This window comes from Marmota marmota, unplaced genomic scaffold, assembly GCF_001458135.2.
Source record: "Marmota marmota marmota unplaced genomic scaffold, marMar, whole genome shotgun sequence".
In the NCBI taxonomy this organism is placed as follows: Eukaryota; Metazoa; Chordata; class Mammalia; order Rodentia; family Sciuridae; genus Marmota; species Marmota marmota.
Genome location: NW_026000016.1, coordinates 34,022,181 through 34,047,364, shown reverse-complemented (window position 1 = coordinate 34,047,364; position 25,184 = coordinate 34,022,181). Strand labels below are relative to the sequence as shown.

At 34.0% G+C, this 25,184-nt stretch overlaps 1 protein-coding gene across 6 annotated transcripts in view; it reads left to right on the top strand.

Moving 5' to 3' along the window:
- Rps6kc1 (ribosomal protein S6 kinase C1) overlaps nt 1–25,184 on the top strand; it is a 200,008-nt gene that overhangs the window by 82,322 nt on the left and 92,502 nt on the right. For all 6 annotated transcript variants that reach the window (XM_015483653.2, XM_048809399.1, XM_015483652.2 and 3 more), the window contains one exon: nt 20,449–20,564. In XM_015483653.2, the coding sequence (XP_015339139.1) occupies nt 20,449–20,564 (116 nt within the window). The remainder of the gene's footprint in view (nt 1–20,448; nt 20,565–25,184) is intronic.

Below are 25,184 nucleotides of genomic sequence, written 5' to 3'. Positions count from 1 at the left end.
CTATTGGTATTCTTTTCTTATTTTTCATTTTTTTTTTTTTTCTTATTTTCGTTTTTTTTTTTTTAAGTTTTTTATGTTGGTTTGTTTCAAAACATTACAAATTTCTTGACATATCATATTCCACACTTTGGTTCAAGTGGGTTATGAACTCCCACCTTCACCCCATACACAGATTGCAGAATCACATCAGTTACACATCCATTGATTTACATATTGCCATACTAGTGTCTGTTGTGCTCCGCTGCCTTTCCCATCCTCCCCCCTCCCCCCTCCCCACCTCTCCCCTCCCCTCCCCTCCTCTCTCTCTACCCCCTCCACTGTATAACCCTGAGGGTCTCCTTCCATTTCCATGCTATTTCCCTTCTCTCTCACTATTTTTTTGTTTTCTAATACTGCTAAAAATATGGGTCGAATGTGGGTTTATTTGCTCTCTTGATTTTTTTTGTTTGTTTGTTTTTTGAGATGTTATGTGGGAAAATTTGAATTGTGTAGCTGCCAATGTCCTCCAGACCTAAGAGTTGACATAGATGGGTTTTGGAGTGTTGAACAACTTTACTCAGTTGTGTATGTATTATACATTTTATATTATCCTTTTAAAATACTATCGATTTGATTGCTGAGATTTATTCATGATTTATGTATATTTTTGTTTTTCATATATGTGTACGATGAATTAAGAGATAGTTGTAGACATCATGGCTGTCACCCCATAGTTTACCTAACCAGAAAATAGGGTTGTTCTTCTACATATTTACAAGGCATTTAGTATACTTAAGAAATGTGAGAACAGTTCAACAAGACCCTCATCTCAAAAAAAGTTTGAGACAGGGTTTTGCTAATTTGCCTAGGCTGGCCTCGAACTTGAGATCGTTCTGCCTCAGCTTCTAGGGTTGCTGGGATTATAGGTGTGTGCTACCACACCTGGCTATGAAAAGGATTTTAATAGTGGATTCATTTCTTTAACTGTTGAAATAGGATATCCATAAAGGAAGATATCCTTTCTTTTCTTGTCAACTTCTGTGAATTGTATTTTTCAAGAAATTTGTCTATTTCACACAAATGGTCAGATTTATTAATTGTAGCAATTGTTTTAGTAGGCTCACATCTTTGATGTCTGTTGGATCTTTCTTGATATTGGTAATTTGTCATTTTTCTTTTATTTTGAATCAGTTATATTAGGGATTTATCAGTTTAATTAATGTTAAAAAGAAACAACTCTTAACTTTTTTTTGAGATAAGGGTCTTGTTGAATTGCCCAGGCTGGCTGGCCTCAAACTGGTGATTTTCCTATCTCAGCCTCCCTAGTTAAGCAGGGATTACAGGTGTGCACTTAACTTTTAACTTTTTTAAAAAAGATTATATGTTTGTTTTTAATATAAGACTTTCTTTTCTTTATTTCCTTTCCCCCATTTATTTTGACCTGTTTTTTTTTTTTTTTTTTTTTGAGTTAGAGGCTTAGATATTTGAGTTTTAACCTTTGTTTTTTTCAACACACATGTAGGATTATATACTTTCTACTAAATACTCCTTTAGCCACCATACTTACTATTTTCAGTTCAAATATTTTCTGCTTTTTGTTTTGACTTTTTTCTTTATCCCATATTATTCACTTCTGTTGCTACTTTAACAAATTGCTATAAACTTAATGATGTACAACACAAATTTTTATTTTATGGTTTGGGGGTTAGAAATCTGACGTGAGTCTTACTGGGCTAATGTCAAGGTACGAAAAAGTGCATCCTTTTCTGGAGACTCTTAGGGAGATCTGTTGCCTTGCTTTTTCTAGCTTCTAGACACTTGGTTTTTGGTCTTCCTCCTTCTTCAGAGTCAGCAGTCTTCCATCCCTCTGACCATTATATCTTACTCTGACCCTTATCCAGGAAAGATTATCTGATTTTAGGGATTCATATGATTTTCTTGGGGCTACTCTGGTAATCCGAGATAATTGCCATATCTCACAGTGTTTAACCTTAATCACGTTTGAAAGGTTTCACAGCATATTTATAGATTATGCAATTAGGACATGGACATCTTTAGGGATCCTTCATTATTCTGCCTGTTGTACCTGTGAATTACTTAGAAGTATATCATAAGTGTATTATTTAATTTTCTGGGATTTGGAGTTTTTCTGATTATCTTTGTTACTGCTTGACTCCATGGTCTAAATTATTAATTAACTTAGTCTGAATTATTCCAGTTTTTTGAAATTTGTTGAGGCTTTCTTTTTGGTTAAACTACCCTACCTTTTTGATCATTTTATTTCAGTACTTTGAAATGGTGTGCATGATATTAAAAAAAAAAAACCTGAAAGTTTTAAGATATGGTGATCTATAATATCACTATTGTCTTGATTTTTATAGGAAATTTTCTTACTTTTTAGTAGTTTCTGCTTTATTCTTGATAGTTAGTTAACCAGAAAGGTCTTGATTACAGAATAGCCAGAGGTATACACAATTAAATCAATTTTGAATTGTACAGGGTGTGATTAAATCATTCTCTGATTAATTATAGCACACTTTTTTTTTGTTTTGGCTTGTGGGTGAAAAGCCCATAAATACAGTAAAATCTTGTTATGAAATAGTTATTTTGAATGAATTCAGACCAGTGATAGCCTTTTCTCATAAGAGAAATGGGCTTTGCAAGGCAATGAAGAACACAAACTGAGTACCCAGAAGGAATAGAAGCTGAGATTAGAGACAAAGAACTCAAAATTGGATTTTTATTGTAGTTTATTGGTTTGATAGTTGGAGGGAGAACAATACCCTGACCTACACTGTTGATAAAGGGCCCGCCTTTACCTAGGCTACAGAAAGTAAGATTAGAAGAAATAAATAATGAGAAGAGGCAAAGCTGTGACAGGACATTGTAATAGTCCTTTTAAATGAAATGATCTAGTGATACAGGAAATAGAATATAGAATTTGTGTAGTGTAATCTAGAAGCTAGGTCAGATTAGTTCCATGCTGTGGCAGATACCCAAGCAGATATGTGGGAAGAAATCATACTTTATATACAGATTGAATCATTAAGAATTTGTTGTTCCTGATCTTAAGTGGACCCTCAATACTTATTTTACATTCTTTCATTACTTATTCTTAGCATTCTTTTGCTAACTCACTTGTCCACATCTTTGCCTCTTCTCATTATTTATTCCTTCTAATCTTACTTTCTGAAGCCAAGAAAAATCTTTAATTTAGGGAAAGGAAAAAAAAGCAACAATAAAACTTGTGTCTTTTGAGAATTCTGTATCCTGCTGAAATCACTTTCACAAGTGAAGATAAAATACTGGATGTGGTCACTTGCCTGTAATTCCAGCTAAACTGGAGGTGGAAGCAGGAGGCTCAGTGGAGCCCATGAGTTTAAGGTCAACCTGAGCAATATGGTAAGGCCTTGTCTCCAAATAAGGAAATAAACAACAACAGCAACAAAAAACCAACCAACCAAACAACAAAACGAAAAAGAAGGCAAATTGTTATTGAGATGATGAACATATTTATTTATTATTGGGGTACCAGGAATGGAACCCTGGGGCATGCAACCACTGAGCCCCAGCCCCAGCCCCAGCCATTTTTTTGTATTTTATTTAGAGACAGGGTCTCACTGAGTTGCTTAGGACTTTGATAAATTACTGAGGCTGGCTTTGAATTTGAAATCCTCCTGTCTCTGACTCTCTAGCCGCTGGAATTACAGGTGTATGCCACTGCTCCTGGCTAATGAGCATATATATTTAAAAATTTTTTTTTTTAGTTGCAGATGATCACAATACCTTTATTTTATTTATTTATTTTTATGTGGTGCTAAGGATCAAATCCAGTGCCTCACATGTGCTAGGCAAGTGCTCTACCACTGAGCCACAACCTCATTATGCAAGGCAAGCACTCTACCAACTGAGCTATATCCCTAGCCATTTGTGGTTGGTTTAGCTAGAATTTTGTAGGTTTTGTTGATCTTTTCAAAGCACTGATTTTTAAAAATGTTTTTTTTGATGCATTATAATTATACATAATAGTGGGATTCATTGTGACATATTTGAGCATGCATATAATATAATTCTCTAGTGTCTCCCCTTTCCCTCTCCTTGTCCACCCTCTGATCCCCTTGCTTTATTCTCTTGGTCTTCCTTCTTTTATTTTTAATTAGTGCATCATAATTATATATTAAAAGGGGATTCATTATGTATATTCTTACATGGGTGTAACATAATTTAGTTGATTTTGAATTGATTTTTTATTTAATTTGTTTTCACCATATTTTTTCCATTTTCTGTTCCATTGGTTTCATTTATTCTCCCATTTTCTTTTTGTGTAGTTTGCTCTTCATTTTTTAGATTGCATCTTAAGAGGTGGAAGCTTAGGTTATTTGAGATCTTCATTTCAATATAGATGCTTACAGCTATAAATTATTCCACTAAACACTGCTTTGCATCCCCTAAATTTTGAGATGTTGTTTTCATTTTCATTAAGCTTAAAATAATTTCCAGTTTCTTTTGTAGTTTCTTGTTTGATCCATGTATTATTTGGAAATGTTCTTTAATTTTAAAATATTCATGTATTTTCCAAGTTTTTGTTTGTTGCTGATTTTTAGTTTATTATGGTCAATGAACATACTTTGCATGCTTTTAATTCCTTTAAATTTATTGGGACTTGTTTAGTGGCTTAGTACATGGTCTGTCCTGGAGAATGTTCCATGGGGCTTATAAAGAATATATGCTGGGGGATGGGGCTGGGGTTGTGGCTCAGTGGTAAAGCACTTGCCTAACATGTGCAAGGCCCTGGGTTTGGTCCTCAGCACCACATAAAAATAAATAAATAAAATAAATGTATTGTGTTCAACTATAACTAAAAAATAAATATTAAAAAAGGAATACATGTTTTTCTTTTGTTGGATAAGGAATTCTATAGCTGTTCATCAACTCAGTTTGATTGATAATATTGCTTAATTCATTTACATCATTGCCAGTTTTCTGTCTCTCTTTTCTAGCAATTATTGAGACTTCTCTGACAAATATTATTGAATTTTCTATTTCTTTCTGTTATTTTTTTTCATCTCTTCTGGGGCTCTGTTATTAGATTTTTGTTATGTTGATAATTGTTACATATTCCTGATTAATCTTTTCACACTGTAATGTATATTTTTGTCTCTAGTAAATTTTTTTTCTTAAATATATATTTTGATTAGGGCTGGGGTTGTGGCTCACTGGTAGAGCACTCACCTTGCATGTGCGAGGCCCTGGGTTCGATCCTCAGCACCACATAAAAATGAACAAATAAAGACATTGTGTCCAACTACAACTAAAAAATGAATATTAAAAACTATGTATTTTGATCATTATTTTTTTACATAGTATGTCTATGTCTCTTTTTTGTTTTTTACTCCCATCTTTTGTGGTAAGTAGATATTTTCTTACATACCATTTACTTTCTTTGTGTTTTAAAAAAGAACTTTATCATTTTGAGTCTTCTCTTTCATAAGTTTCTCTACAGATTACAGCAATAAGCATTTTAATTTAACATTATATTTTAAAATATTTTAAAATAAGATAGTTCTAATTCCATTAATATATGGAAACATTATTTCATGTAGCTTCCTTCCGTACCCACTAGGTTTTGCTGTTACTTCCATGTAAATTATGTCTTTGTATAAGCCTTACAATGTACTTTTATAATGACTGTTCACATTGCATTTGCCTTTTAAACCAGTTTGGATAAAATGAGGAAACTGATACTTTCATTTTTACGTAAGTAATTTCTTTCTTTGTTTTTTTTTTGGTTTGGATTTGGGTTACTCTCTGAAATTTCTTTTCTTTCTTTCTTTTTCTTTTTTAAATTATTTCTTGTATGGTGCTGTGCTAGCAATAGATTCTCTCCATCTTTGTCTGGGAATGTTTTTTTTTTTTTTTTTTTTGCCTCCATTGTTGAAAGATAGTTTTGCTGGATATCAGATTCTTTTTGGATAACCCCCTCCCCCATTTAGTATTTTACATATGCCATCCTACTGCTTTCTGGCTTCCATTTTTCTGATAAGCCAGTCACTCTTGTTAAGGTTCCTTAGTATGTAACAAATGTTTTCCTTTGTTATTTATTTAAGATTTTCTTTCTTTTGGTTTTTGATGGTTAGGCTATATGTCTAGATGTGGATGCTTTAGGGTTTATCCTTTTTTTTGATACTAGGGATTGAACTTGGGGGCACTACTTAACCACTGAGCCACATCCCTAGCCCCTTTTTATCTTTTATTTAGAGACAGGTTCTCATTGAGTTGCTTAGGGCCTTATTGAATTGCTGAAGGTGGCTTTGAACTTGCGATCCTCCTGCATCTTTGGGATTAGAGGTGTATGCCAACACACCTGGTGGGTTTATCCTTTTGACATTGTTTTATCTTTTGTATTTGTTATATCTACATGTGTAGATCAATGTTTATCAGATCCGGGAAGTTTCACCCATTATTTCTTCAAATATATGTTTTTTCTGCCTATATTTTTCACTGTCAATTTCTTGAACTGTATTTTGTGTGTTAGCATGTTTGATGATTTTCACAGGTGTTTTGGCCTCCATTGGTGTTTTATTTCCTGTTTTTTTTTTTTTTTAACTGTTAACTTTTATTTGGACTAGATAATGGCTACTCATCCAACATTAAGTTTGCTAATTCTTTTTTTCTGGCAGCTTAATCTGCTATGGTATAGTTTTTAACTCCAGAAGTTCTATTTGGTTCTTTTTTAAAAATATAAATTCTGTCTCTTTATTGTTAATCTGATTGGAAGACTCATTGTCTTTGTACTTTATTTAATTCCTTTAACGTGGTTTCTCTTAGTTCTTTAAGTATATTTGTAGTAGTTGTTTTAAGTCTTTGTCTACTAAAATTTACATCTGGGTCCACTCAAGAAGCAGTTTTATTGACTGTTTTCCCCCTATCCCTTTGGATGGGCCACATTTTTCCTTTTTCTTTGCATGTTTCATACATTTTGTTCAAAACTTGACATTTTAGATAAAATATATTATGGTAATTCTAGATCTTGTTTCCTCCTCATTTCCCAGGGGGTGGTTATTATTGTTGTTTTGTTTTTTTGGTTAGCCCAGAATTGTTCAGAATCTGTGCATAAACAGTGTGAGCCCTTGAGATATCTGTGTGTGGGTTAGGGCCTATGTTCAAAGATCAGGCAGTTTACAAGTCTTCCCTGGTTTTTGCTTCTACTTGTGCAAGACCTCCCATTCACCAGGAAGGCGTAAATAGCTGGGGTTCTCTGTAGTCTCCTCTGTGCATGTGTGTAACTTTTAAGATCCCCAGGAATACCTGGGAGTGTATCAGAACATACCATAGCTGTCTTGTTTCCCAGATTTCATTGTTAATGTCTCTTTGCCATTGATTGCTGTTGATTTCAATATCTTCTTTCCCTGTTTTAGTCCAATAATTTACCACTCCCCAAAAGACCAGACACAATTTTAGAGGAGAAAAGGTTTATTTGAGGTTCACAGTTTCAGAGGTCTCAATCCATTGCTCTGGGCTTAAGATGAGGTGGAAAGTAGAAGTAGAGGAAAGCAATTCAGGACATGGCAACAAGGAAACAGAGAGAGCTATGCTTGCCAGGGACAAAATATATACCACATAGACATACCTCCAGTGGTGGCCTTCTCTACGCATACCCTACCCACTACAGTTACTACAGAGTTAATCCATTCAAGTGGGTAAATGCACTGATTTGGTTAAGGCTCTTATGACCCATTCATTTCACCTCTAAACTTTCTTGCATTGTCTCACACATGAGCTTTTGGGGGGTACCTTACATCTAAGCCATAACATACACCCCCATGAAGCTTTTCAGTGGAGATCCAGATTGGATGTCCCCCTTCAAGCATCAGGAAGGCTGCTGATCCTCACTTACAACATCCCAGTGTATTATTGGGTTGAGAGCAGATATCAGTAGCCTTGTGTTGAAACACTAATACCTCTGTTTCTCTTATTACAGTTCAGCACATTTTCTTGTATAAATTTTTTCAATTTTTTGTTTGAATCATTGATTTGGAGAGTTGACATTTTTGATAATTTTGTTTGGATTTATCTAGGGAGAGGATTTACTGAACTCCTCAGTCTTACTTTCTGTCAATCTCTTTTTTATAATGACTTTATGATTGTTTTACTGTTTGTATTCGTACTTGATTCTGATCCATTCTCTCTCCTCCAGAAACCCAAGTGATGTTTTAAAAATGGAACCTAACATGTTCTTTCCTTGCATAAAAATACCCATTTCTTTTAGTATAAAATTCATAGTTATTGTGGCCTGCAAGTTTTGCATATGATTTGGCTTCTGCCTCCCTCCCTAGGCTCATCCTGAATCACTTGTCTTCACTTACTCTTCTTAGATCACAGTGACCTTTTACCTCTTGGAAGGCACCATAGTTGTTTTTTTCCTTATTAGAAATTTCCTATGCACAATGCTGTTTGGAGTGCTTTACTGTGCTTCTTCAGTGGATTAACTCCTTATTGCTCCTCACACCTCAATTCCAGTTTTCTCAGGGAAGCTTTCCCTTACTTCTGCTCAGACCAGAATAGATTTCCTGACCTTTGTTGTCATTGCACACTGTTGTCTTCAAGTTCTTATCATATTCACAATGAAATGATTATTTATGCCATCATTTATTGAAGGAATATAATCTCACTTACCTATAGTGTCCTTGAAGGCAAGGTTATTCATCACTGTGTCTTCTAGCATAGTGCCTAGTACATAGGAAATACTCTCTATATATTTTTGAATAAATGTCTCTGGTCTGGTATATCAGTATTCTCCACAGACATGAATATATCCTCAAGATTTGACAATGTGTAGAATTCAGCTATTTGGATTATCATTAATTATATGCATTATTGCATTTATATTTATAGCTGTAAAAGTAATGAAACTCAGTATTGAAGCATCTTGATAATCTGATGCTGAGTTTGATTTCTGTCTTTTATAATGAGCCCTTTCTAAGTATTTTCTCTGTTTATCTTGGTCATGTGTTTCCCATTCTAGTATCCTTGGAGCTAGAGCTCTGTTATATTTTGATCAGACTTTATCATTACATTCTCCTAAGAAAGAATCTGATCTAAAGCCCAGGCTTGGTAACTGGCAAACTGTCATTTGATTTGTTAAATACTTTTCTGATCTTTGTGGGAACAGGTTGGGGATAGATATCTGAAGCATATCACAGTAGCTAATACTTAGGGAAAGTAAGTTACATTAATTTTAATATATTCTAATTAAGGATGGAACAGCCCAATTTAGAAAAAATTTGTCTAAAAAAAGTTGAATAAGCTTGGATTTGTAATATTTAATTCTCCACTATCTTTAAAAATTCCCCTAGGAAAGCAAGCAAACAGAAAATATTGTTTATTGAGAGTCTTTTAATTGCCTGGGTATTTCTGTACTATAATTAGTTACTGATATTTTAAAAAATAGCACCCCCTACCCCTTAAAAAAAAAAAAAAGAAAAGGAACTCTAGCAAAATAGTATAGCATTGTGCTTCTTCTTTAATCTTAGATTTTGTTAGCTCTGGAAACAGAGAACTTTAGAGATCACATACTTTGGGCCATCAGGGGATGATTACTGGCACACAGTTAATGTGTAATAGTAGTAGTGGTAATGACAGTGATTTCTCATGTAGTTAGAACTCAGGCAGGATAAGCTGAATACAAAACAGTATATTTTGGGAAAGATTTGGTTCTTCATTTGGTTCTTTCCCGAATACATGTATTTGGGGAACCAGGTGCAATGGATATAGTATGATTAAAACCACAATGAATGTTTAAACTTCTCTTTGTTCTTAGGGGGTTGAGGGTTCTATAGCCTATTCGGATAAAGTGCTGTATTTCTTATAGTTACACATGAAGGAGTAAAGTCTGGATGAGTAGTTTGCTGGCATATGCTTCTTGAATTGTTGGTTATTTTGGTGTCAACTTTTACATTGAGAGTTGCATCTTTTAATGACAAAAATGTTTACTGGAAATTATAGCTTGGAAAAGAGAACCACTTTCCTGCTTCAGCAAAAAGCTAGGTAAAGCATTGATGTGGGGTAAAGTAGCTGTGGAGTTTTATATTCAGATTGTATGAACAGTAAACAGAGCATCTAAAATAACCACTTGCACATTGCAACAAACACATCATCATTTGCTTAAAAAAGAGTTATAATTACAGTTGACGAAGCATGGACACCATAAAAAATGCATTAGTTTGGCTTGACACATTAATTACCTGTTTTTGCAGATGTTTTTATGTATTGTTGTGTGAACAGTTTACAAAATAATTACAGGAAAGTCATATGGAAAATAAACTAAGTGGGTGGTTTCTCATCTAAATATTTTCATTCATGTGAATCTGTGTGAGCCACAGCTGTTCTGCAGCAAAAGCGGAGAGATAGATGAGGATTCTCGAAGGGTTTTTATTAGACAATCTCTGTCATCAGTATCAGCACATTTTTATATCTTTAGCAACACAGTTTAAAAACATTAAATTGAGAGGGCTGGTTTGATCCCTGTGATTACTGAAAAATCTTTGTTTCTGATCAGGACAAATGTAGATATCTGTGAGTAAAGTAAACTAAATTGAAGAAAACAAAACAACAATAACAACAAAAACCTCCCAAACTCCTAAATGTAGAACTGCTTTTTTTTTAATATTTATTTTTTTAGTTGTAGTTGGACACAATACCTTTATTCCATTTATTTATTTTTATGTGGTGCCGAGGATCGAACACAGGGCCCTGTGCATGCTAGGCGAGCACTCTACCACTGAGCCACAATCCCAGCCCCTGCTTTTTTTTTTTTTTTAATTACTAGGTGGTTATTAGGCAGTTTGAGAAAAAGTTAAATATTATTTTGTAATTTCTTGAGTTATACAATAATGTATAACCATAGCTTGTTGTATCTTTATAATAATTAAGGTTGCAGGTAGTTATATCTTTATAATAGAATTTGTTGTGTATAAATTGCACAGAAGTTTCAGCTTATCTGTTTTCTCTTTTGAAGTAGTGACAGTGTAAATTTGCTTTTTCTCAGTAGCTTACTGTGTTAAATTACTGGTCTCAAAAGTGGGTATCATACATGTACTTACCCTAAGGTAACAATGTCCGTCTCATTCCACCATCTTTGCTACTCCCATGCCCCCATCTTCCCCTCCCACCCCTCTGCCCTGTCTAGAGTTTGTCTAATCCTCCCATGCTCCCCCTCCTAATCTCTCTATGAATCAACCTCTTTATATCAAACATTTGGTACTTGTTTTTTGGGGAACAAAGATGAAAAATTGTGCTCTATATGTGTAATATTAATTGTAATGCATTGTGCTGTCATATATAACAAATTAGAATAAAAAATAAATTTGAAAAAATGTTAAAAAACAAAAGAGCTGCAACACAACACCCTCCAACTTTACCCCTGTTGCCCTCAGGGCTGAGGATGGCAGACATCCCCTGCCTTGGTTGGTTGCTCACACTATAAGGTGTTTCTCCACTACAGAGGCCTCAGGCTTATGTAGACCCCACCTACCAGCAGAAGTAGAGAAGCTCAGGTTTCAATAAGAACTAGAGAATACGGAAAACACAGTGAAAGGCCTAAGATAACCGTTATAGTTAACATACAACTACTTATGCAGTTTGAACTACCTATAGCAAATGTAGAAGAATTTTAAAGTCCCAGAAGAATCTAAAATGCTTAAGACCTAAAGTGTTTTGAATTTTGGATTTTTCTAGATTTTGGAATGTTTGCATATACATAATGAAATATCTTTGGGATAGGACCCAAATCTAAACACAAAATTGATTTGTTTTATACACACCCAGAGGTAATTTATGTGTGTGTGTGTGTGTATTAGTGCACTTTATTTTAACTATAACCTGTCACATGAGGCCAGATGTGGAACTGCCCGCTTTTGGTCCTGTGGCAGTGCTCAAAACATTACAGAGCATTTTATTTTTTTTATTTTTATTTTTTTTAAAGTTAATAGTATATTTTTTATTCACATAATACTTATTTTTTTTCTTTTTTTAATTAGTTGTTCAAAACATTACAAAGTTCTTGACATATCATATTTCATACATTTGATTCAAGTGGATTATGAACTCCCATTTTTACTCTATATACATATTGCAGATTCACATCGGTTACACATCCACTTTTTTACCTACTGCCATACTAGTGTATGTTGTATTCTGCTGCCTTTCCTATCCTCTACTATCCCCCCTCCCCTCCCCTCCCCTCCCATCTTCTCTTCCTACCCCATCTACTGTAATTCATTTCTCTCTCTCGTTTTTTTTCCCCCTTTCCCCTCACATCCTCTTATATGTAATTTTGTATAACAATGAGGGTCTCCTTCCTTTACCATGCAATTTTCCTTCTCTCTCTCTTTCCCTCCCGCCTCGCATCACTGTTTAGTGGTGATCTTCTTCTCATGCTCTTCCTCTCTATTCTGTTCTTAGTTGCTCTCTTTATATCAAAGAAGACATTTGGCATTTAATTTTTAGGGATTGGCTAGCTTCACTTAGCATAATCTGCTCTAGTGCCATCCATTTCCCTGCAAATTCCATGATTTTGTCATTTTTTAGTGCAGAGTAATACTCCATTGTGTATAAATGCCACATTTTTTTTTTTTATCCATTCATCTATTGAAGGGCATCTAGGTTGGTTCCACAGTCTAGCTATTGTGAATTGTGCTGCTATGAACATTGTTGTAGCAGTGTCCCTATAGCATGCTACAGAGCATTTTAGATTTCAGTTTTTGGATTAGTAAGGCTCAACCATGATGCATTATTGCAGGGACAACTATCTGGAAAGTATAAAACATTTTCTTACACATTCTTATTACTAGCTCTTATGTCTACAGATGCCGTACACAAAGTTCTAGAGCTTAGGTAGTAATTGAAATGAGTTGATATTGCCCCTTTAAATTCACATAGTTGTTATAACCATATAAAAGAGGCTTGCAGGAGTATCACTGCTTTCCCTTTTCTTTCCCACAAAAATGTTTCAAAGGGCTGACTTGAAATCTAAACTTCTATATTTATAACTCTTTTTCATAGTAGCATGTTTACTATTTTAAAACATTGATCTTGACACATGTGTGATATTGTCTCCACAAACTCACCAGAATTTGACTCACCCAATAACCTTTACTTAGCCAAAGAATAAAGTACTTATTATATTTATTAACAAAATTTGCATCAGCCTATTTTATTTCATGTTATTGTTAAATAAATAAACTTCCAAAAGACAACATTAAAAAAAAGTGGGTATCATTTGAAAACTGACCAGGTCTTTGTACAGAAATACTGTACTTCTTTATAAATTGTTCAGAAACATCTTTTAAAATTGTAACTGTCAAACAATAACAGCCTAACTTTGTTGGCTTTATTCTGTTTACATAGTGGCTTGTAATTACTTAGATATCTGTTTTATTTCCCTTTTTACTGTTACACAATTTTTCATAAATTTATGTTAAAATGTAATTTTATATACATTTCAGTAACATAGATGATGAAGACAGTAATTATACAGACCTTCCCTGATATGTATTTTGTGTAACTGTTGTTTGTTAGAGAAAGGCACTAAGTTATAGAAAGCAGTAATGCATCTGTAGGCAGGAAGCTGGTTAATCCTCCTTTACCTTGGTTTCACTTTATGTGGTTCCAGGTTTCTGTGGTCAATTCTGGTTTGAAAATATTAAATGAAAAATTCTTGAAATTCATAATTCATAAGTTTTAAATTGCTCACCATTCTGAGTAGCATGATGATTTGTGGTGTCATTCTGGAACCTGTGAAACTTACAGGATTACAAATAATAAACTTGTAATCTGTTGATTAGTTTACATTATCTCAAAGAAAAAATATAAATCAATATCATGACATCCAGAAAACAGTTTTTGGACTCTGGGTTCTTTCATAGATTTGCCACTTATGTTAAGATGTCCTGTATGACCTGTGAAAGAGTGAACAAAGGCCTTTTGGGGATTGGGAAACATTCATATTTACTAATATGGCAAGTAAAAATTTTTTGATTTATGTAGAGTTTTACTTCTCTATATTTCTTTACCTTTTTTTAGTCCATTCTTCCTTAGTCTTGTTTCTTTATTCCTTTTTCCTTCAGTTTCTTCCATTAGCTATTTTAAATCTTTTTATCTTTTAGATGCCATTTGGCTTTAAAACATAAGGGAAATGTGGGGGATTATTGTTATTCTTTGGACTAGATTTATTATCATGAGGAGACTGGCTTAGCATTATAATTTTGAAAGGCGTCAGTCATAGTCTTTTGGGTACTCTTAAAATTGCAAAACAAAGAAAAGTTATGGAGTAGAAAGAAAATATTGAATCTAAAAGAAGGCTGTTTCTGTAGGCCTTTAACACTGTGTATAATCTGATGCTAGTTTTCATTCAGTATTACTGATAATAGAAAAACCACTAAGTAACATCGAAAGCAATCAATTCAGTCAATGCTTGAGCATGAATATGATTGTGACTTTTGCTTTTACTCTCTTCTGGTAACTTTTTGAACTTCTAGTGGTCACATAACAATTGGTTTTGTTAAAACATTAATAGGGGACTCACTAACTGCAGAAAGCAGATTCCCTAACTGACCGGTTCATGTCACACACGGAAAAGCTGATGGCTTCAGTGTTGGAGTAGACATGTAGAACCATAAATTATTGTTTTTCCCAAGGTTTCCTTTTGTAGTTAAAACACTTAGCATAAAGCAGAAATGGTAGGCTATACCTGGAAAGAACAAAGCACCATTAAATATAATAAATCAGCACTTAAGGAAAAAAAAAAAACTGTAGTTATCCAAGGCCATCTGAAACAGGAGTATTCTTGTATGTGACTAAAGTTGTTTTTTTTTTTTAAAAAAAAAACAAAAAACAAAAAAACCCACAAACAAAAACTCATTCCAGCAAATCAGGTTGATTTGGATGTTCTTTCTAACGGGATAAATCTCAGTGAAACCAGGCATGTTTGAACCAAGTCCAGCAGCATAAGGCCTATTGGAAAGTATCTATGGAGTAGGAATAGAAATAAGAATATAAGATGTGATCAGCACAGTCTTATGTGCAGATTAATTTCTGTGCATGTTGTAAAAATTCTAGTGAAAATACCCTTAAAATTCCCTTAAAATTTCCCATGAAATACAGATATAGACAACTGTCTTTCAGGAAGTCTAAATAAGCAAATTCTTTCAGTATTCCTTTTCTTTTGTTGAATAAATAGTGAGATTGTTTGCTATATTCATAGCAAAATACATGTAGTAGTGACTAAGGGCAGAAGAGCAGAATTAAAACAATTTTTACTTTTGTAAAATCAGCTTTTATTAGTTTCATAATGAAAATGCCTCTTTTTTCTTTTGTGGGTAAACAAGAAAAGACCTTTGTTTTCCAGATATAATATTTGGGTAACAAAGGTATGTGAGAGGTCAGTCCCCCACCCTCCCCTCAAAAGACCTATCTTTACCTCACTGACACTGCTATGATGATTTTTTGTAGAATTACATCAAAATGTATATTCTCTTTTTAGTCCAATCACGCCAGTTTTAGATCGTGTTTTTCCATATTCCTTTTACATAGAGTTATGTATATCTTTTATAGCTCTGATTTTCCTATGTCTATGTTTATCATCTTAGGTATCTCGCCTCTCTAATTCTACTCTGTGTATTTTCGATGGGTACCTTTCTCAAATTCTTATATTTATTTTCTCTCCATCTTTGTTGCCATACTTACCTATACTTGTGCTTTGTAGTTTTTTTGTTCTACTCAAACAGTAGAATAATCACATTCAAATTCAGTTACTTTATTTATATTGAAAGGTAACTTAGTTTGATGCCAAGTATCCTAAAAGAGCTGATTTAGGTTCGGGCTCTTCTTACTTTAACTGTGTAATTGAAAAAGAAATTTCACATACTTGAGTTTAATCTTCTTAATTATAAAAGAGAGAAAATTTATTTCTTGTAAATAGGATATGATACAATGAAGGGGTACCAAATAGTGATGTGTTCTTGGAAAAATCAGAATTTCCATATCTGTTATAAAACAACTTTTAGTGAATGAAGTCAGAGTTGGTGTCCAGAGAAATGCAAAATAGGTTGTCCAGTGTTTCTAGATATTTTGGTAACAACTTTGGAATTTCTTCTCCTATTTACTCAGTTATACTCTTTTGTTTCACAGATCACATTCTGTAGTCATCCTGTATTCATCTTCCCTGTAGGTTTATCACATAAGTGCACATAAGAAAACTTTTATGGTACACCAAATTTTTTTGATAGAGAGATTATTATTGAGTTAGCCAGGGTTCTCTAGAGGAACAGAACTTATACACAAGAGGCAATTTAATTGTTGGCTTATACTGCCTTAGGCTAGATAATCCCAAATGGCGATCTGCAGACTGGAGAGCTGGGAAAACCGGTAGCTGCTCAGTTCAAGAAACTGGAAGTGTCAGAATAAGGGGACCAATGATGCAGCCTCAGTGCAAGACTGAAGTCCTGGAAGCTCCCTGGAGAGTCACTGGATGTAGTATGTCTTAAAAGGCTGAACAATCTGCAGTCTGATGTCTGCAGATGATGGCAGAAGCAAAAATTACAAATGTTTAAGAAGAATTGAGTTTGCATGCACCAGCAAATCCCATCACCACTTGTGCTCTTTGTTCCATCTGGGCCCCCAGCCTATTGGGTGGTGCTACCCACATGTAGGGCAGGTCTCCCCGCTAAACACAGCCCCAGTTTGCTGACCCATATGCTAATCATCTCTGGAAAACACCATTACAGATACACCCAGAAGATGCTTTGCCAATTTTCTAGGTGGTCTCTCAATTCAGCCAAGTTGACAACCAAGATTAACCACCACAGTTATTGAATAATGGAAGCAATTTTTTTTTTCTTTTGAATGCCAAAACCAAGTGGAAATTTGTGCTCTATGTGAATGATTAGCAGAAATGTAGAGAAACTCATCGAAGGTATTAATTTGTCTTTAGGTAGAATATAAATCATGTATTCCCTTTGAAAAGTGTTCTGTGTGGCTATGTTATTGAAGAAATAATAGCTACATGACCTAATATGGGATTGAAGGTTGAATTTAGATACATTTTCCTTGAATAATAGTCATTAAGAATTGTCAATGTGCACACATGTAAGCCCATGTGTGTTTGAAAGGGAAGAGCAAACTACAGAAAACCAAGGAAGTTAGAGTGAATTAAACATTTTTAATCAATTAAAATCTGTTTAAAATCACATTTATCAATAATTTTATCAGTAAGAGTTATTCTGGAAATCTACTCAGAAAACCTCTTTGAGTCTTCAGCAGCAGATATCTGCAAGAGGTGATTTTCTTTCTTGGCTGCCACTATTTATCAGCAGTAGATGTGACCTCTTTGTAAGGGCTGGTAAGGAAGAAATCATAGTATCTATATAAAAGGCTGCATTGAAAAAACCTTCCAGTATTTCCATTACTTGGCCATAAGTTTCCATGGAAGTGGGCTCACCATCATCAGCAGGAGTCAATTTCAGCTGCTGGCTTCTGGTTTTTGTTTCTTTGTTACCATGGATACTATCTAGAAAGTGGCAGAAGAGTCAGAAGTTTAAAAAACAGCATTTGATTACAAAATATGATTAAAACCATATTCTGTTTCTTGTCATTTTTAAATTTCAAGTTATTTTGTGAGATGAGTTTATTAATTTGAATAGAGCCAAATTTTGAGGCTGTGGACACACTGAATTAAAAAAATGAAAGTGTCACAGTTTCTATTGAAATTGACCCTAAGGGGAGCCCCAAATTTCAAATTAGGGTTTATTAGGGCTTAAAATGTGTAACCTGAAATGTGAAGAGCTAAGGATACTGGCAATAACAGAGTCCAAAACAATAAACCATAAAAAAGGACTAGCAGCGTGTAGAAATAATGAATAGCTGTTATTTATGTGGGACGTTGTATCTTCAAAGTGTGTCACATTTATTTAGGTTGATGTCCATGGTTTGTACCCATGTTTTCAACTTGAGTGGGAAACCTTGGGCATAGGAAGTAAGGACATTTTAAGGACAGAAGCATACTGACATTTTAATTGCTGTTTGAGGAGTTGGAAAGTTAACAAATATAGATTGTTCCACATTTAAAAAAGAAATAGAGATCCCTCTCTCTGGAAGACCAGTTGTATTTATGAATTACTCATGAAGGAGAGAAGAGGTAGAATGATAATGTAAAAGATATAAAAGGAAAGTTATTTAGCAAAATTGCAATCTCAACTTCATTACAGTTTTTCTTTGAGGTCTGTATTCCATGAGAATTCTTTGGTTAGCATGTGCCAGCACCCCCATTTGGACTACTTTATGCAAAGAAAGATAGGAATATAGATTCACCTGGAATCAGGGACCCTGGTTACACTAGGGTTTCTTTTTGCTTTTTGGTTTTCCATATCATCTTTCCTCTGTATCAGGTTCTTCCTTTCAGATCTTTTGCTTTGGCAGGAATTGTGGCTGCTGGTGCTTCTCAGTCCTCTTCCCTATAGCTTCAAAAACAGAGAAGGTCCAGTTTGTATTGGGCCATTTTTTTCTTCTCCAGCTGTGGCCTGTTGAGTAAGGCTCTATGCAGCTTGGCACAGGGAAGCCCACCCCGACCTAAGTAGACAGAGCTTTGTAGCTAGAGGAACTGAGATCTGACATAGAACAGTTTTCCTTCAAACCACTTGGAGATAGGGAAAGACTAGGAAAGTCTGAAGAGAGAAAGGGGCATTTCCTAGAAAAGCAGAAGATGCCGTTCCAGGCAGAAATAAATAGAGGTTTTCCACTGGTGGTCTTCTAAGGAAAAAATATTTGCTTTACTATAATCCATTTATCTTCAATTTAGTAATTCAGGAAATACCATTTTGTAGGATTTAGTTTTGAGGAAAAAACCGGCATTTAAAAACTTTACAATTAGTGCTTCCTATATGAATGGCTCGGTTGTAATTCCATGTATATATGTTTTCTCTTTCACTTTCCATGATCATTAGAAGTATATACTTCCATTTTAGGGCATGAGGAAGGGGATCAGAGATTGAGATGACTTGCCATATGACCCATGAGAGGCAGAACCAGAATTTAGATAACTCATCAGAGTTTCTAGAATGTAATGTAAGGCATTTTCCTCTACAGGATACTTTCTTTTTGGTTAACTTCATTAAGAAGATGCATAGAATGAATTATGATAATAGTACCATATGTTAAGTGCTTTGATCAAAATGAGTCATGAATCACTTAGAATACTACAAAATAATATTTATGAAAGGAACCCTTAAAGATCATATGATACACTGGTTTTCAAACTTTTTGACTTTCAGCCATGGGATCCATGTTAGTAAATTTTATATCATCATAACAATCAACTTGTAAAGAGAAAATATTTGTCTCAGTTTTGAAGGTTTTAGCTTTGATTGAATGGCCTCATTGTTTGGGCCTGTGGTGAGGTAACTTATCGAGGTGGGAGAATGTGGCAGTGCAGAACTGCTCATCTCATGGCCAGGAAGCAAAAGAGAGGAAAGAGCAACAAATGAAGGGTCCCGCACTCACCATGGGAGCACACCTTCAATGAGTTGTAGACCCCTGACTAAACTCTACCTCTTATAGATCCCACCACTTCTTCCTAGTAGCACCATGCTAGTGACCATGTTTAACAACACAGGGACCTTTGCGGGGAGAGTTAAGGTCCAAACTACAGCAGAATCCCTTCTAATATCTTAGTCAATCATATGAAATGGGTAAAATCATCCCATTCTGGAGAGAGGCCAGTACTTCAAAGTTTTAACCACTTCTTTTGAAGTCTTGAGAGTTCTTTGGAGGTTATTTTGAATACCCTTTATTTAGGGAAGCTGAGACCCAAATAGGGTCAATGATGTACTCAGTTTCACATAATTTTATATTATAGGAATTTCAGTCACATTCCTGTTTTCAGTTATAAAGATGCACGAAAATTTTTTACAGGTTGAAAAAAACCATGAAGCTTACAAATCGATTAGTTAGAATTTAGAAATGCTCTCAGTGATTTTATTTTCCAGTTTGGTGGTACTTTTATGTAGCTCATGGCATAGCAATTCTATGTCACACTCTTATTAAATATCCATTTCTTTTGGTCTTATTTTGAGTTGAGCTACATATTGTCTGGATTTGGATTAGGGCTAGTCTTGGCTACGTTTTTTTTTTTTTTATATATGTTTGACTTCTAAAATACATTAAGTTCTCAATTCATACTTAAATAGGAGGGTGTCAAATTTTGCATACATGAAACTCATGGGGGTAATACTTAGATCTTATTGAAATGAATGACTTTCATGTGTTTTTGAATTTTGAGTATCTCTTCTTCACGGTTAGAAATGTAAACAGGCTTGGATGAAATGTAAAATGTCTTGGGTGGAAAGAAGTTAATTTTCATATTGGGATGAAAAAAGTTTATTTTTCACAAGACCAGACTTTTGTTGTCTCCCTTAGGAGAGTCAAGCCCTACTCGCCGAGAAGCTGTGAAGAGAAGAACAGCGGAGTATCTCATGAGGGCAGAAAGTATCTCCAGCCTTTATGGAAAGCCGCAGCTGGATGATGCATCTCAGGTATATCTCATGTTTTATTTTGCATTTTCTTTAACCATTATTTTTTGATGTCTTTTCTTTCAGCTTCATTTTTTAAAAAATATTTTTTAGTTGTCAATCTTATTTATTTATTTGTGGTGCTGAGGATCGAACCCAATGTCTCATATGTATGTGCTAGGTAAGTGCTCTACCATTGAACCACAACCCTAGCCCCTCAGCTTTATTTTTAATTAGAATATTTGAGAACTTTGGTTTCTGGAATTTTATTAATAATTTTCTTAAGTTAATGTTGAAAGAAAAAGCATTATAGCAAAAGTAGAACCAAATAGGACTTGTTTTCTCCGCCCTTCATTAGTCCTTAATGGTACCCTAAATTTCCCCAGCTGTAAAATGACAGCAATTCATACTATATTTAAACTTCTTAAAGTTAAATTATGATTTTTGTACAGTTCCTGTACAGTTTTATTGATTCATGTTAAACTGTCACTTTATTCACAAGTCCTATGAGAATCTGCTATAGTTCACAGATGTAGTCATTCTAGAAGCAATATTTAGATTATTTGGGACTACTAGTAGGCTTGTCTGTAAGGCAGATAAATGCTTAAAACATTAGAAATGTGGTTTATTATTGATTTTTATCTCTTATCTACCTGGACTTGAAAAATTTCTGGAAGAAACTTTTCTGTATGCTTTTTCTTTATATCAAACTAAATTTTTCTAATGCAAATTAAGGATTATATTTTCTGGTGGGATGCTGTAGTGAACATCTATAATCGTAGCAGCTAGGAAGACTGAGGCAGAAGCATCATAAATTTGATTCAGTCTGTGTAACTTAGTGACAGCCTGTCTCAAAAAAAAAAAAAAAAAAAAGTAAGAAAGGGCTGGGAATGTTGTTCAGTGGTAGAGCACCTCTGGGTTCAATTCCTAATATCACCTTAAAAAAAAAAAAGAAGAAAGAAAATTCTGGAGAAGGGAAAAGTGTTTAGTTTATTATAATATTTTAATCGATCCAAGGGGCAGGTAACCTTGTTCATATACAGTTCTACCACTTGAGTCAATGCAAGATGGCATCAGTTTCTGTATCTGAATAATGAGGGTAGTAATTATTCCTTGCTGGGTTGTTATTAGGATTAAATGAAGTTTAAAAAAAAAATACTTCTGTACATGGATGTACCTCCCTAACCCATCCACCTACAATTTAGATAAGCTTTGTGCCTACCTAGCATAAAGACCAGATATAATCCAGATTAGCTTAATAAATTTTAGCCCCATTCTTAATATCTGCTTCATACACTGCTTTTGTATACTGTTTTCCACACACTTTAGTTTTATATAGTTTTTAAAAATTATAAAATGTCTCAAAAACATTTTTCTTTGGTGGTGCTGGGGATAGAAAAATGTCTATTTTTTTAGTTTAAGAATAGCCCAATATTTAACCTTGATTCATTGGACCATTGTTGTTTTTTGTTGCTGATTTTTTGAGCCATTTTTATTTCCTGTAAGATTTTTTTTTTAAAGTGCCATTATCACTATAGATGGAAAAAGTACAGTTGCTAAAATTGTACTTATTAGTGTAAGATATTATATTGAGAATTTTTAATGGTGTTTGACTATTCATTATAAAACAAAAAGATTACATCCAAGCTAAAGTAATATATTTGTTACCCTAACATAATAATTGCATATTAAATATTGTTATCTATTTTGCTGATTCATTTTCAGCTTTTGAACTATTGTGACTCTTCTATGTTCTACTTGTTAATTTTTTCCTGTTCTTTATTATTGTAGTCTTAATGATATTATTAAGTTTATATCCTTTAACTTTTCACTATTGAATTTTATTTTTTAAATTAAATATTCATTGAAACATTAATTGAATTTAATTCCCTTTTTTCCATGGGGTTGGTGGCCCTCCTTGTTTGCAGTCCTGGTATATACATTCTTGACTTTATTTTGTAGGGCATTGATAAAAACATTAAATAACATGAGTCTATAAACTTATTTGTTATACTAACCCCATCTTGTATATAAATATTCTTAAACATTGTACAAACTCCCTTAACATTAACTGTGAATTTTCTACATATACTTATTCATTCAATATCTTTGCCTATGCATCCTTGTTAGAGTTTCCCACTGTCACGTCTATGGAGCCATAATTTCCTGGGCAAATAAATATATAAAGTCTTCTTACAGTTTGACTTAGAGAACAGGACCATCAAGTATATTAGTCAGAATTTCCCGTAAGGGGGCAGGGATTGTGGCTTAGTTGTAGAATGCATGTGTGAGGCCCTGAGTTCAATTTTCAGCACTACATATAAATAAATAAAATAAAGGTCCATTGACCACTTAAAAAAATAAATAAATAAAAAAGTTTTTCTGTAAGCATAACTTCTAAGGAAAATAAAGTTAAGGAGATCTAATATAGGATAGCTGATTATATGAGGTTGTATATTAATTCATTAAGCATCTTTTAGACTTTCTGTGCACATCAATCTAGATATACTTTGGAACTATACATAGTGTTTGCTCTTGCAAACCTTATAGCATAATTGAAGACATAAATATGTCTAGTTACAACAAAAGTTAGAGAGATGGCAAGAGTCATGTAGAATCATGGGAAATTGTTTCAGAAAAGATAAAAGGGAGCACCTACTCAATGTGATCTTGTGTGTAGGTTTTTTTTTTTTTTAAATTTCTTAGGCAAGGATGCTACTGGAGAGTAAGTGTGGTATTTTTTCTTTTATGGTAAGCTTTTGCTTTTATTCTCTCTTTTGTATATTATTCTGTTAAGCCTGGCCCTATTGGTCAAAAACATGCTTGATTATTTTCTTATCTGTGATTTAAGTTACATGAATTCCAGAGGTTCATGATTAGCTTGGTGAATTCATGATTTCTTCTTCTTTTACTTTTCTTTTTTAGTTGTAGATGGACACAATACCTTTATTTTGTTTTTTATGTGGTGCTGAGGATCTAACCCAGGGCCTCACACATGCAAGGCAGGCACTCTACCACTGAGCCACAACCCTGGTTCCTGATTTCTTCTTCATTAACCATCTTTGGATCTGAATTTCAGCCAATACAATGAGAGGATTGATGTAAATGATTTAACCTGCTCATAATTTATCTGTTGATATAATTTCTCTGTTGAATCAATAGGCAAACATTTCTTTCTAGCCTGGTGAATTAGGAAAATAAAAGAATCCATTTTGGCATTTATAATTTTTGTTAATTACCATTTTTCCCTTTGGTGTAGTCTAAATAATGGCCCCCCTCTGCCCAAGTTTTCTGTGATGGCTTAAGCTTTTGCTTTTTTGAACTTCAGAGACACTTGTGTGGTAAATATTAAAGTTCTAAAATTCTGTGCTAATATCCTTCTCAAAGGACAGAAAGGAAATAGAAGCACTGTTTTACCTTTTTCTTTGCTTCATTACTTTGTTACTGATAGACTTCAAGAAAATTTAAGGAGTAGGTTTCAGATAAAAAGGAAATGAGCTTTGTTTGAAGTTAAGGTGAAATCCTAACTGAAGGAGACAAAATTTTTTTTCCCTTTCTTTTTTAAAAATTGTAAATGACTTTGAATGAGTTCAGAATTAATATTGAAAGGGGATTTCCTTTGAAAAGGTTCCAAATAGAATTTTTGCTATTTTTAGTTGTAGGAATTCTACACTCAAGATCAATGAAGTTTGGAAAAAGACAGTAAATGATCTAAATTTAGGACATAAAGATTGTGTAGCTTCTTAAGTGCACATACATTTTTATCTTGCAGCTACAAAGTGTGAATGAACATTAATACATAGGATATATGACTTTCCTTTTTAATATTTATTTATTAATTTTTAGTTGCAGCTGGACACATACCTTTATGCATTCGTTTGTTTGTTTATTTATTTACTTATTTAATGTGGTTCTAAGGATGGAACTCAGGGCCTTGTTTGTGCTAGGCCAGTGTTCTACTGCTGAGCCACAACCTCAGCCACATAACTTTCTTAATATTTTGTAGATTTTGAGCACAGCTGCTATAATAATGTCTCAAAGGTATTTTTCCATTTCAGTTATTGTTTCATCCTCAGTGAGACACTGGCTAAGCAGAGATGGCAGTTGGGATGTAAATCAGTAATAGAGCTCTGCAGTTAAGGGTCAGGCATGGAATGTGGTCCAAGTCAGGCTTGGGAGGTTGGATATTAGGTTTAGTAGGTTGCCCAAGAAAGTCTTTGCAGAGTCCAAAATCTATGGAAGAAGCCAAGTTCAGGAATTCTGGTGTATTTAGTTCCCAGGGCTTAGAATTTGGTTCCTGATTTCTTCTTCATTAACCATCTTTGGATCTGAATTTCAGCCAATACAATGAGAGGATTGATGTAAATGATTTAACCTGCTCATAATTTATCTGTTGATATAATTTCTCTGTTGAATCAATAGGCAAACATTTCTTTCTAGCCTGGTGAATTAGGAAAATAAAAGAATCCATTTTGGCATTTATAATTTTTGTTAATTACCATTTTTCCCTTTGGTGTAGTCTAAATAATGGCCCCCCTCTGCCCAAGTTTTCTGTGATGGCTTAAGCTTTTGCTTTTTTGAACTTCAGAGACACTTGTGTGGTAAATATTAAAGTTCTAAAATTCTGTGCTAATATCCTTCTCA